This window comes from Lipophrys pholis (assembly GCF_963383615.2).
Source record: "Lipophrys pholis genome assembly, chromosome: 1".
Lineage (NCBI taxonomy): Eukaryota > Metazoa > Chordata > Actinopteri > Blenniiformes > Blenniidae > Lipophrys > Lipophrys pholis.
The window spans coordinates 54,135,113-54,149,341 of record NC_137635.1 but is presented as its reverse complement, the minus strand read 5'-3'; the positions used below and the strand labels follow the sequence as shown (position 1 = coordinate 54,149,341).

At 43.6% G+C, this 14,229-nt stretch overlaps 1 protein-coding gene across 3 annotated transcripts in view; it reads right to left on the bottom strand.

Annotated features, from left to right (window-relative positions):
- The window catches only part of spidr (scaffold protein involved in DNA repair), a 43,405-nt gene that overhangs the window by 21,906 nt on the left and 7,270 nt on the right, over window positions 1-14,229 (bottom strand). For all 3 annotated transcript variants that reach the window (XM_080476430.1, XM_080476431.1, XM_080476432.1), the window contains exons 6-8: window positions 12,321-12,532; window positions 11,320-11,423; window positions 8,287-8,494 (exon numbers count right to left, since the gene is read on the bottom strand). In XM_080476430.1, the coding sequence (XP_080332556.1) occupies window positions 8,287-8,494; window positions 11,320-11,423; window positions 12,321-12,532 (524 nt within the window). The remainder of the gene's footprint in view (window positions 1-8,286; window positions 8,495-11,319; window positions 11,424-12,320; window positions 12,533-14,229) is intronic.

The following is a 14,229-nucleotide window of genomic DNA, read 5'->3' as shown; positions in this document are numbered from 1 at the left end:
ACACACAGATACCAGATGCACACACACTTGCAGAAACAACCAAAGATAGATAGATGATACACACAGATAAGACACACACACACGCACACACACGCACACACACGCACACGCACGCACGCACGCACGCACGCACGCACACACACACACACACACACACACACAAACTTTGTATGAGATATATTCCTGACGTGTGTGTTAAGAGTGTGTGACGGCCGTTTCACACACAGGTGAGCGCTGCAGCTCCACCAAGCACCTGAGCTCAGGGCCGCACGCCGCCTGCAGCGAGTTTGAGTTACGACTTGGATTTGTTCCACGTGTGCCGACGGCGACGGCGACGGCGACGGGTTCAGTTCACCGTGTGACTGGCGAGCCGGGCGACGAGTCTCAACTCGCCGCCGAATCACCTGCGTCACACGACGAAGACGAGCCGGGGGGATATTTAGAAAACCACATTGCTATAAACACACCGCCTGACACCTGAACGCACCGCAACCGACACACACACACGCACGCACACACACATACACACACACACACACGCACACACACATACATCAATCTGCTTCAACAACAATATGAAAAAAAAAAAAAAAAAGCCTATTAGAATCTCAAGCTTTAATCACAAAACAAGGCCAGAGATAAATAATGTCCTAATCAATAACGTGAAGATATGATAGTAATAAAACCGATAACGAAAATGGTAATTTATTCGTTCATGTGAACTGAAATACAATTACTAACATGTAAAATATAAAAAATTCATCGAGGCAACAAATAGAGATGAGATATGAAGAGGAGAAAATTCCACGTTTTTAACGCACCCCCAGAAGTTCTTATTTCTAGATACAGTAAATCTTGACGAGGGAGACAAATACTCGACCACAACATTAAGAATAATTTTAACTTTTGATAAAATGTGAACCAAATTCTATTTAATCATTTAATTATTATTAACGCTTATTGCTTTTTATCTACCATTAATAGTTTTAACCTGATTTAAAATCTCTTCCTGTTTGGTTTTGTCGCTGTATTTTAGTTTTCAACGTTTATTTTTACTTATTTATTTCAGATTATGGCTGTTTTAAGTCTTTTTGTGATTGATGGGAGTATTTTCTCACATTTATGGTTCTTTTATATGTGCCATGTCTTTCTCTGTATTTGGTTTTGACCATTTTTTCATTTAAAAAAAAAACACAAAAAAATCTCTGTGGTTGTTAATTTCATTTATTTTAAGTGTTTTGTGGCCGATGGAACTTCTCGTTTTTTGTTTTTTTTTCTTATGAGAAAAGTTTGGCAAATTTTGAATTTGTGGGTTTTGTTTCTTTTTTTTTTTTAATTTTATTTACATTTTGACATACCTTTGTCTCTCATTTTCTTTTGGACCTCTCATCTGATTGTCATTGTTGGGATTATTTGTGTATTTAAGTTTATTTATATTCAATATATGTCTCTTATAGTTTTTATGTGTTTTCAGCAGCAGGATTAAAGACATTTCATCCACCTGTTGTAGTTCTGACAGGTAAGTGGAGGTCATGAGGTGGTCGTGAGGAGGTCATGAGGTCATGTGGAGGTCGTGAGGTGGTCGTGAGGAGGTCATGAGGTCATGTGGAGGTCGTGAGGAGGTCATGTGGAGGTCGTGAGGAGGTCATGAGGAGGTCATGAGGTGGTTGTTCACCTGCGGGCTGCCGCCACACCTTTCCGTCACCTCCTAATCAGCGCTCTGTGATGACGCTCCATTCAGCTCTTTATTATGAGGCGTGACTGTTCTGGACTGAGTCAGACGGGACGTGAAGTTCCTAGAAATGTTTTCACCTTCCGAGTGACAGAAACATCCGGAACAAAAAGTGCTGTGGCGTGACTCACGTTCAGGTTAGTTTTATTCGGTACAGAGCTTCATCTCAATGAGGCTTCCGGTTGTTTCCAAATATTCTGATCAAATAATCACAAACCTGATCAGCTGCAGGACTGAATGACAGCACACAGGTGTACCTCATAAAGCCATGAGTCAGCACATCAGCACATGTTGTCACTTTAAACACCTCGCAGCACTAATTTCTCCTGAAGTCTCATTCTGTTTCAACAAGAGTAAATAAATAACTTTAACTCACTAAGTGTTCAATCCTTCTATTCACAGAGTTTTCCTTCCACCTCGGCAAGTTAAACATGTCGGCACATTGGCCGCCGGTTAAACTTGGAGTTTCAATTAAAGATTAATCTTGTGAAGAAAAAGAATATACATTTAAAAAAAATCGAAAATAAAAAATATAGGATAAATATGAAGAAAATTCAGTTGTAAGTAATGATGTTTTTGATTCTTAAAAACAAACTGTGTTAGATAAATAATGCTGAAAACCAAATCGACAACAAAAATGATTAAAACATGGGAAAACCTTGGAGGAAATCAATTTTTTTGTTTTAAGATGACAAACAAATTTTTGCAGTATTTTATTCAGGCAAAACTTCCTGCCTGAGATGAAAGCAAACGGAGGGTGAGATTAGAATCTGGATTAAAACTGTGTGTGCGCGCGTGCATGTGTGTGTGTACTACGTGCTGCAGCCTCGTGAAGACATGAATCGGTGAGGTGGATGCAGCAGGACTTCCTGTTCCCGTTAGCAGGTGAGTGGGCCGCCCTCAGCCTGGCTCAGGTATCCGGCAGGTTAAGGTGCGGCCCGGCTGCTGGCGTCACGGCTCCCACGCCTGCAGGTATTTCCGGCCTGAGCCATGGACGAGGGGCAGGAATGACGGGGGAAGGTTATTAACCCCTCGCTGTCACACCGGAAACGAGCAGCTGGAATTTTGCCAGTTCTGAAACCGGGTTTTTCCAGACACACACACACACACACACGCTGTATAGCTACTATACAAACATCTGGATGTTAATTGTTTTTATCTTCCAAATAAAATCAGTTAATCTGTCTCAGTGTGATCGCCTGTTTAAAGTAATTCAAGTTCTACATTCAGCCAAGTTTCATCCTGAGTGGGCCGGACCAGTGAAATAGAGCCGTAATAACCTTTAAATCTAAACCTTAAAGAGTTTTTTTGTTGTTGTTGTTGTGGTGCAGAGTATACATGATGAAAATGTCTAAGTTTTCATGAAACCAAACAATTACTACAGAAAATGACTCCAATTTCAACATGAAGACAATTTCTGGTCCAAAATCCAGTGAAAAGTTCTGAAAACTTCTGGAGCTGCTGCATTATGGAATAGAAACTTCCCCTGAAACATTTAGAAACTTCCCCTGAAACATTTAGAAACTTCCCCTGAAAGCACGGCTTTGAGGTTAGTCACAGATATCTCAGCTCGAGCCTCAATGTCATGTCGCTACCCTTAAGAAATATGGTTTTTTAAATCAATGTTCTCCTTGAAATATTGCTTGGTGCTTTGCGAGACTGGAGCATCTTGTGTGCTGGTTTTGGCCCGTGGGTCAGTTCCAAATCTAAAAACTAAAACAAAAACAACATAATCATAATCAGAACTAATTTTAAAAGTCACCAAAATCAAATATGAACGACCATTTGAAGATGTATTGTGTAGACACACAACAATCAAACTTGCAGATCAACACTAATCAGACACCAAACAACCAAAATTAAAACATAAGTGACTCTAAAAAAATATCTAATTACTTTACATGAGACTCAGAACAGCTGGAATTAGTCAAAACATTTGACCCAAAGGAATGCCAGAGTGGCAAATGTGGCAAACAACAACAAAGACAAATGCTAAATATTCTCAAAAAGAGCAAAATAAATGTGACTTAAAAGGCCCGCGAGGGATCTAAAGATATATAGTAAAAACCATGCAGTCAATCAATCACCACCAAAAGTTTCATTAAACCACTAAACAGACACAAAACACTCAAAACTCAACCTCAGAACTAAATCAGACCGAGAACAATCAAATCCAACACCACAGACATGTTCTGCAACGTTTTAATAACGCCAGCTTTTTAGGTTTTACAACATATTTCGTTTTGGCTTTCCAGTTCCCTTTTCATGAAGTCGCTTTTAACGTAAAAGATCATTGGTTCATTTGTTTCATCCTGCAGTTTGGTTTCTTTTTCAATAAATAAAATTTGCTCCTTTTCTCACAGGAGGTGAAATTCTTTGAAAGAGGAGCACAGAGGAGTTGAGGTCACACATCTTCAAACTGACATGTGGTTTCAATCTCCCTCTTTGACTCCCCACTCCCCCTCCTCCTCCTCCTCCTCCTCCCTCTCCTTCTCCTCCTCCTGTAGAAATAATCTCTCTGTGTTTTCTGGAAATGACCTCACTGCTGCCAGGAAGAGGAATGCGGAGCGTTCCCTGGAGCTGCTGCTGACGTCAGAGCTCTGAGGAGGCCCCGGCACCTCCTCCAGCCTGGATCCTCCTCAGAGCGCTGGCCACCACCACCACCACCTCGTCCTCCTCAACAACCCCTGAACCGCCCCCACACTGGGGGGTGGAGGGGGGATCTGTACATCTGGACCCCCGGTGTTGCTGCAGTCACAGAAAAAGTTCACAGTTTCTGAAAATGTTTAAGCCTGAACTCCTCCGACTGCACCGTCACCCAGTTGATGCTTTGACAAAATCCATAAAGACAAACACTCCTGGGTCCAGATGTGATCACAGCCAACAACGAGCAGAGTGGAATCCAGTACCAGAGGCAGAAAACCAGCATTCATTGCCAGAAAACAGGTCATCAAAATATGATCCATTAACGACAAAGTAGACAACACCAGATGAGAAAGTGGAATCCAGTACCAGAGGTAGCAAAGTGCCATCCTCCGCAGCCTGGTGGATTAGACCAAATCAATATCCATTACCAATATCCAATATCCATTGCAAGTCAATTACCAGAACCCACAATGTGATCTGAAGACAACAAAGTAGAATCCAGTACCAGAGACACTATAGAGTCCACTGAATCTCAGAGACACTATAGGGTCTATTGCCAGAGATGGAAAAGTAGAATATAGTAAAATAGACACTATAGAGTCTAATGATGGGGACAACAAAGTAGCATCCAGGACTGCACACAGAAAGTAGAGTACCCGTAGACAGTAAAGTAGAGTACCAGAGGTAGCCAAGGATGATCCAGTACCAGAGACGACAATGTGGAATCAGTACCCGAGGCAACAGAGTCCAGTGATGGAGGCTAAAAAAGATTATCTATTAGCATTCCCGACAAAGTAGAATACCAGGGAGGAAAATGTCAAATTCAGAACCAGACATGTAAAATTACAATCCAGTATGAGGAAAAAAAGTAGACTCCAGTACCAGTGGCGACTAAATAGAAACTTGTATTTTAATACAGCTCGCCATAATCAAGTAGCAGAAAGCACGTTAGGTTCCAGTTATTTGACTCAACAATTCAACATTAAAAACCTCAGGTTTAATAAAATATTACTTCCAGACAAACAAGTAAAACTTCACACGAGAAGTTAAAAACGTAGAATTCAGTCGACTCGACGTAAAAGTGTGAAGTGAAAAAATGTTTTGAGGTTTCCTGCCTCGCACACTTTTTTTTTTTCTTTTCCTCGAGGCGAAAGCACTTTTGGCTGCACGTCAGCGGAGACGTCATGAAATGGTCGTTTCAGGAGGTTGTTTTTTTTTCGCCGGCCCGGCGTGACCTGGTTTAGCTGCACGGCCTCTTCCGCCTCAGACTCTGGTGCTTCACGGTTCCAGTGCAGCTCACAAACCTTCCACCGTGCTTTTATTGTGAAGACAGGAAGTGCACGATGTTTCTTACGAGTTTTAAGCCCAACTCCGCTTGAGTTCTCCATGCAGTGGAAAAACACTCGCAGCCAAGCAGAGGGTCGAATGCTTTCAGCTGTTTGGAAGACGGCACGGCACAATGAGCCCCCCTCGGAGTGGAAAAACCCTAAAACACTGGGATTCAACTCGGCCCAGAGACACGACCCCCCCCCCGCAGGAGACCAGAAACACACAGAGCTGCTCAGCAACACGGACACGCCTGCCTCATGAGCAGAGTGAAGACAATGTGAGAACCAGCAGAACCGAACCAGTCCACCATCACACACTGAACAAACTGGACCCATCTGTTGCACCGGTTTAGCAAGAAGAGCTGATGTAATGAGACACAGAGAGCCGAGTCCAGAGATCAGTGATACGACGGCTGGCTTCACAATATAGCACAAATTTATCTTCATCATGCGCAACATTATAGAAAGAAAAAAATATATATAAATTACCTTTCAGTGCACTGTGCATTCATGCTCTGCATGTTGGCACATCTGGCCAATCAGAGGGAGCCAATAAATGTGAGTGTGTGAGGTCATAAAGCGTGGAGAGTTTAGCGAGTGTAATGATGGTGGAAGAGAGCGTATCTGGACAAAAAGACCTGGTGGATGACCCGTAAGTCAGCCTGATATCCCGAAGCTCCGTTAGCAGTCGACGCTCGCCACCTTATTATTACTAACGAAGTAGCATTAGCATCGGAACACGTGTGAAGAGAAACACCGACAGCATCCAGGCCTTCCTGCAGATCTGAACAAATGTTCGTTTACATCACTGATCTTGAGGCTTCCGTCACTGCGATGCCGTCAGACCCCGTTTCAAGTCAAAACATCTTTTTTTTTTTTGTATTTTCTTTTGAGGAACGTTTCGTGTTTACACGGCAACGTTTTGAAAACAATATCCACTTCCACGGAAATGGCAGAAACACTGAAAACGATGTAGTTAACATGCCAGGCCACTAGTGGCTGCTGTTTGTTTTTATAGTGAAACCACACACACACGCAGCAGAGAACAATGAGTTTTAAACAGTAACAATGTTCGAACACGGGCCTTTCAGTGGACAGACCACCAAGTTAAATTGTTTTTTGCAGTGACTGTCAAAATAAAAGTACAAAGTCCCAGGAGAATATGGATTGGGAGCCATGACACCACGGAGGAAACTTTGTTCCGATTGGCTCTACTGAGTGTGTGCAGAACGACGAGTTACTACGACCGTGGAGCACCAGACCAGTAGCAGCGCTTCAGAAAAGTTGCGTTTCCTCCAGATTCCATGGAGACGGAAGTATTTTTGAAAAGTCCTACCTTGGGAGCTGTTTTCAAAAAGTTGTGTTTTGAGTCACTCCGAGCACGGTTGTTGTGTGAACTGACCTCCAAACACACTGAAAGTGTAAATGTTGTGTAAATTGTCATTGTTCTGATTGTTTCTACTGAGCATGTGCAAAACTACTAGTCACTATCAACCTGGCGACCAGGAGCAGCGGCAGCATTTTCTGAAAGTTGCGTTTTGGCCCGGGTTTCATGGAGACGGAGTCGGAGCGTTTTCAAAAAGTTGTATTTTCGGAGGCTCGGAGCACCGTTGCCATGTCAACGGACACCCAGGACTCCATGAAAGCTTTGCATTCTCACTTGAAAACGTTTCGTAAACAGGGCGTCAGTTTGCAGGAGAGCTCCGCTCCCAGTAACAACCTGCAGCTGGATTCAGGCTCAGGACACTTTAAAACTCTTCGTCCACCCATTTCTGCTGCTGGACGTGAACTTTGGACACAGTTTATCATAACACCGGCACACGGTTCTCTCTCAGAGGTCCCAGTAATTTATGACGCAGTAAACGTTTCCAGTACTCGAGGCAATAAAGTGACATCCATAAACAGAGGAAGCCAGAGAACGTTACTACATGGAGCAGTAATGTAGAATTCAACACAAGATAATAAAAAATAAGTACAATTTGGTAAGAGATAAGAACAAGAAAACAGTAATCTGGAGTCTATAAAATGATGAATAATAAACTCCACGAAATGAATAGAACTACTTTATTGGCCCCACAGGGACGTTAATCTGTGATCTGATCTTTTGAAGTGTTTCTGTATTTTACTAGGACAACTTTGTGCTTGCCAATGTTGCACATTCCATTAATTACCCCAAACAGTGTTCTAGTAAAGCTGGATTATGTTCATCTTGTCACCTTTATGATTTTGTTTCTTTTTAAGTGGCAATGAGCAGAAGAAGACGGTTTTAACCCGACATGTTTCGACAGAGTCTGCAGTCTTGCTCAGAGCGTCATCTTCAGACACAGTCGAAACATGTCAGGTAAAAACAGTCTTCGTCTGCTAATTGTCATCTAAAAACAAACAAGAATATGCAAAACTATATAGAAGTATACAAAAATACTTTATGATTCTGTGTATTTTGGTGAATTTCTGTATATTTATTTGCATATTTTGGTGGAATTCAGTAAACTGTTCTGCATTTCTGTGTTTTTTTTTTTGTGGTGTTTCTCTAAATGTTTGTGCATTTTTCCCGGTACTTCTGTCTATCGGTCCTCTCACCACGGCGGGTGGATGTGAATCACGTCTCTAGGCGCAGGCATCAGCTGGGCCGCCGTCTCCCTGTTGAACAGCACCAGCACGTCAGTGCCGGCGTGCCGGTGGTCGTCCCCGGGGGGTGGCGGGCCGCGGCGCTCGCAGCGGGCCACATGCATGCCGCACTCGCGGTGGACCTCCAGCACCTCCAGCAGCAGCAGGCCGGGCCGGGCCCCTGAGGACACAGCGACAACAACAACAACACAGATGGTGAGACCGACCTCGGACACCTCACACAGAGAGACATCAGCTTTTAGCATAAGAGTGAGTGCAGCTGCAGAACGGCAAAACTACAGAGCAACTCAAGATGCAGAACAGCATGGCAGCAGACATAGAAACTACAAGGCCACACAGGTACAGAGCAGGTTGAGCTGCAAAGCTGCAAAGCTTTGCAGCAGGTTATCAAGCAGTATGACTGCTTCGTCGCATGAATTGCATGGCTGCGTAGAAACGTGACTGCATAGATGCATGACTCCATGACTGCAGGGCTGCGTAGATTAGGCCCGTCACCATAACACATTTTGCTGGACAATAAATTGTCACAGAAATTATTGCGATAAACGATAATATTGCCGTTTTGATACCATTTTTCCCACTAATATATTAATAATGATATAATAATGCAAGTATACCCTTTTAAAGATAAATAAACTTTTATTTCTGAAGAATATTTAAAATAAATTGTAATTGTATTATGAAAAAAGAGATTGTAAATCTCCAAAATAAAGAATCAAAACAACCTCATCTCTCCCTCTCCTCCTCACGGGCTCTCATGCTGCTCTCAGGTGTGCCAGGTGTGCCAGGTGTGCCAGGTGCCCCCCCCCCCCCCCCCCCCACACACACACACACTAGAGTGATTGACAGGCAGTGTTGGGAATGTTCAGTTTCTACACGAACTAGTTCAAAGTTCAGTTCACAAATTTTAATATGAACTAGTTCAGTTCATAGTTCTAAATTCATAGTTCAAAAAATGAACTAGTTCATAATTCTTTTTTTTCCAACATGTTGCTGCGAACTTTGGAGTTACGTGATGCACCTGAACGCATCACCCACCTATCAGCAGCATGAAGCTTGTTAACCCTAAAAAATCCTAGTCGTCCTCCGCAGGGTTCAGATAAGATATCCCTTTATTTATCTCGCATGTGGAGAAATTTGCAAAGCAAGTAAAGGAAAAAAAGTAGCAGCTTGTCGTCCAGAAAGTACAGTAACCATACGAAGATGAAGTATTAATGGTGGAGACAGAGTCTGAGGTAGAGCTGCTGTCTTCCGTTAGTTTTTGTTGAGATGCTTTGCATTTTGATGACTTATGCGGTGGTGCGACTCTGGTGGCTGCTGTTGCCAGATTGGCTGTTTTCCCGCGGTCATGTTAAGGCCCGTTTACAGTGAGCCTTACTGGGTTTTCACTGGAAGGCTCAGAAATCTGGCAACTCTCTAAAACAACATTAAACTGTGAGAGCCGCTCACCAACACCAGAATGAGCGCCGCTCACAGTGACGTCTTTGGTAAATGAAAAATGATCGAGCCTGGCAAACTTATCAAGCTCATTTTTAATTATCGTGCAATTAATTGATTTATTGATTTAATTGATTATCACGACAGGCCTAGCGTAGATACGTGACTGTAGAGATGCATGACTGCATGATTCCAAGGCTGCAGAGATGCATGACAGCAGGGCTGTAAGTAGCTCCGGCTGAGTTGAAATGCTGACGTACTACAGCTTGTGGTTTCAGGAGGGGGAAGATGGCGTCATTGGACCGACATTAAATCATGCGAAGATAATGAGGAGGAGCAGATGATGATGATGATATCCTGCAGCAGTAAGTCCTGCAGAGATGCAAGTGTTGCATGTTCACCCTGATCGCCAACTGAAGGGGGTGGAGTCACAGAAGCCGAGTACGATAGTGTGCGAGAAGCCGGAGGGGAGAGTTTCGTGTGAAACGTTTGAATTTGTCCAGACACGACGGCTGAAAGGAGCGTTGTGGTGCATTCAGGGCCCGCGCGGTAAAACGCCTGTCAATAATAGGCAGCGAGCTAAAGCTGCGCTGAGACTCCTCCTCTTCTCTGATGGTATCAGTTCAGCTGTCAGGCAAACATTCATCATCTTCTTCACCGTGTCAGCGTGTTCACGGGACAGAGCAATAGTAATGATAATCAGATTACTATTGGACCACATCAAATCCTCTTCAAATGTACAAGTCAGTGGGTTAACATGACATTATTGAAGGGCCACAGAGAAGTTCTACAACACACTGCATGTAAGTGTCTCAGGTACTTAGATTACTCTCAAGTCACAGATAATATCTCCCTGGTTTTAAATATATTTACACTACATTTAGGACAAAGCAGTTAAGATCTAATCAGATTACACATGAAAGCTCAGATACAAAGTAATCAGAGGTCAGATTATCGCCCATTGTAAATGTTATCAGGTTACAGTCAGGTATGAATCTGAAGAGATTACGATTAGATGTCAATGTAATCAGATTACAGTTGTAGTACCGTCTCCTCCAATGCCGGGTTGGTGTTTTTAGGTCCAGACTGTGACTGTGTGTTTAGAGTTCATGACGGAGGCTTGGGAGATTCGGAACCAAAAATCCATCAAACCAAAATGCAGCCACATTAAAGTCCAGTACGAATGTAATCAGATTACACTTGTGGTGGCTGTTGCATTTAAAGCCTGTTTTGGGGTTTGGTTTATGTAACGCTGAGGTTATGAAGGTCTGCACCCAGACAGAAGCAGGTCTCATTCAGACTGAAATGTAATCTGATTACAGTGAGATGTAAATGTAATCAGGTCAACTCAAGACTGAAGGAAACGTTTCCTCTGAGCTGCTTCTCACTTCACCGCCGAGAGGAAAGAGAGCGAGGTGAGCGGCTTCCTGTCACCCACATCCTGATCGCAGATCAGATCTATCGACCTGCTGAGACCAGTGTGTGTGTGTGTGTGTGTGTGTGTGTGTGTGTGTGTGTGTGTGTGTGTGTGTGTGTGTGTGTGTGTACCTGATGAGGTCACAGCTGCTGAAGGATCTGATTGGTGCTTCCAGAAGCTGACAGCTGATCTCTGTCTGCTCTGAAGGCAGTTCAACCTCTGCGCCAGGCCTCCACTGCATGAAAGTGGAAAATGTCAGACATCAGAACATCTCAGTAATTAAACAGCTTCAGTGAGTGCAGCTAGGAAATTTTAAATGTCAAAATAACCCATAAACAAATTAGTATTATAAGAATAAGTTGTATACGTTCTATTCAGAAACGGTCACAATGAAATAAAAAAACAAACAGACAATTAGTCATTTAAACAGTTTTCTGTTTAAATGACTAATTGTCAAAGTATGTCTAAATTCCTGTTTCTTCTCTGAGATTCAAAGTTTCTCGACCAGAATCTACACAGGAAAAATGAAAAACGTAGCCAGTTTTAGTTGTTGATACTCATCTCTAATACGTTGTCAATACCTTTCTGAAGGAACTACGTCATTACACTCATACAAACATGTATTTGCTCATTTAAAGATACCCGGGTTTGTTGACGTTTTGCAGGCATGGAAACTCAATTTGCACTGGAAAAACAATTAACGATCAGTTTCACAACATTTCAGACTATTCTTGTGGCTTGAAGACTCTTTCTTTGAGAAAGTCTGGATTACCCCCACCCCCCCCCGCGCTAAATCTGTGAAATGTTGACATTTTCACTGGAGCTGCCGCGACGCCATCTTTGATATCCCAGAAACCATTGCAGCAGGTTTCCCAAGATGACGTCAGTTAGCAAAACGTAAACCGGCTTTGACGGCTACAAATTCCAGTTTGTCTGTAAACATATCGACGTTGGTGTGATGGATTACAGGTTACAGACCTGAAGAACAACAGTTAAAAGGTTAATACATATGACAACATATAAAAATAATTTCTATCACCCTGAAGCCTCAGAGTCCGACATGTCCTACACTCCGGTCGGTCCCTGAACGCCTCCTGTGTGAACACACCGACAGTATAAACTTATTTCCCACCTAAGAAGTTTTCTCCTCTTCCTCCCAGAGTCCTCGGGGGTCTTGGACTGCCTGTCCAGCTGTTTTTGAGGCGTCTGCAGCATTGCCTGAGCAGATCTCACCCAGTCACTGAGCGAGCGGCGGCCGGCCAGGGAGTCCGGCCGGGTCGAGGCCAGCGAGCTCGGGACGTCCTCCGACTCAGACCCGAACTGAGAGATCTCCACATCGGTCCTCTGCAGGGCGGAAATCAAAACACTGAGAAACCCGCTGGAGTGAAATGTGTGTTCACACGGTGGAAGTTTAAAAAAAAAAAAAAAAAAAAAACCTCCCACAGACGAACAACTCAATTCATAGCTCATCTTTTAAAAAGAGTTTTACAACGTGCTGCGACCGACAACAATTCCAGACAGAATTACATTCCCAATAATATTACTAATGCTGTCCACAGACGATGGTTTTTAAAAGCCTTGGCAGAAGTGTTCACAGACAATGATATTGAAAGTGTTCACGGACGATGGTGCTTGGGAGCGATCACATTGTTCACAGACAATGGTTCACAGAAGTGTTCAGTCAAAGGTTTCAGAAGCTATGATGTTTTTTATGTTTGTTTGTTAAAGACAATATAATCATTCTCAAAATTTGATAAAATATTAATACTCCGATACATTTTCACTTTTTATTTATTTACATTTTGAAGTAGATTAAAAATTCTCTCTAGATATAAATGTGTTAAAAAAACAAAACAAATATCAAATATATGAAATTATTCAATGTGTAGATGAATCGATAAGCAAATTTAGATATTGAGCGATATCATGTGTGAACAATGACAGCGGTGGTTCGGTAACAACTGCTTGAAGAGTTGAGTTGTTGAGTAATTATAGTTTGAGCGAATCGACACAGTGGGTGGATACGGTACACTGGGACACTGTCAGCCTGATTAATGCTGCAGATATGGAAACAAAACAATGCGTTTTGCTGCCTCACTGCACCTGAGGGAAGCGGCTCTCATGGAAAAATCCACGAGAAACTCCAGTTCCTGTCATGTGCAGACACGACCGGCATACCAGCGTCGTCAGCCAATCGGCTGCCGCTCCTCCATCAACTTGACCCTGCTGGGCAAGGAGCCAGCAGACGTCACACTGCAACCAGCTCCGGAGAGGGGAGGGGGGGGAGAGAGAGAGAGCGAGAGGAAGAGAGAGAGAGAGAGAGAGAGAAAAGGAACACTATGTTCCTGGACTCTGCTCAAAAATGTTTTCACCCACTGCTCTCGGCGACGGGCGTGCACGGCTCGAAGCGGGCTCGTGCACGCCCGCTGCTCTCCCTGAACAAACAGTAGTAAAAGTGTGTTTACAGGCTGTGGTGTGGCGCGTTGACCCTTTAAACGCCGGCATTGAGGAGGAGCCAGCCCTGCACTTATCTGGAGTGATAAAACTCTGCTTTGGCCTGGATCTTCCTCGCTCTGCGTCCCCTTAGATCCGGCTCGATTCAACAATTGGCAGAGCGTACAGGTAATAAAAAGTCTGAACATCAGATCGATGTTCACCCAAACACTCGGATACGAGTAGGAAAACATGCATGTCAGACATACGCGAGCCGTGCGGCTTCATTTAAGTGGGCGACTTCCAGGAGTCCAAACTCCAGCTGCTTTCTGAAGCTCCAAGCATCACAACAGAGTCGACGTCACAGCCCGGCTGGAGCCCACGTGTTTAAATGTTCAAGGTTTTAAGTGACTTTCCCCCCTGGTTCATGTCACGGACATCCTGAACCAGCTCCACAACACGACCACCTCACCCCCAGAGCCACCTGGACCCGGGGTCCTGAGCTGGTCCTGAGACACCTTGCAGAAACCAGAGAGCAAACTAGTCCAGAAGAAGTGCAAACGCAGCAAAAACGTCATGAGCAGCGAGTCAAAAGCAGATAACAAGAC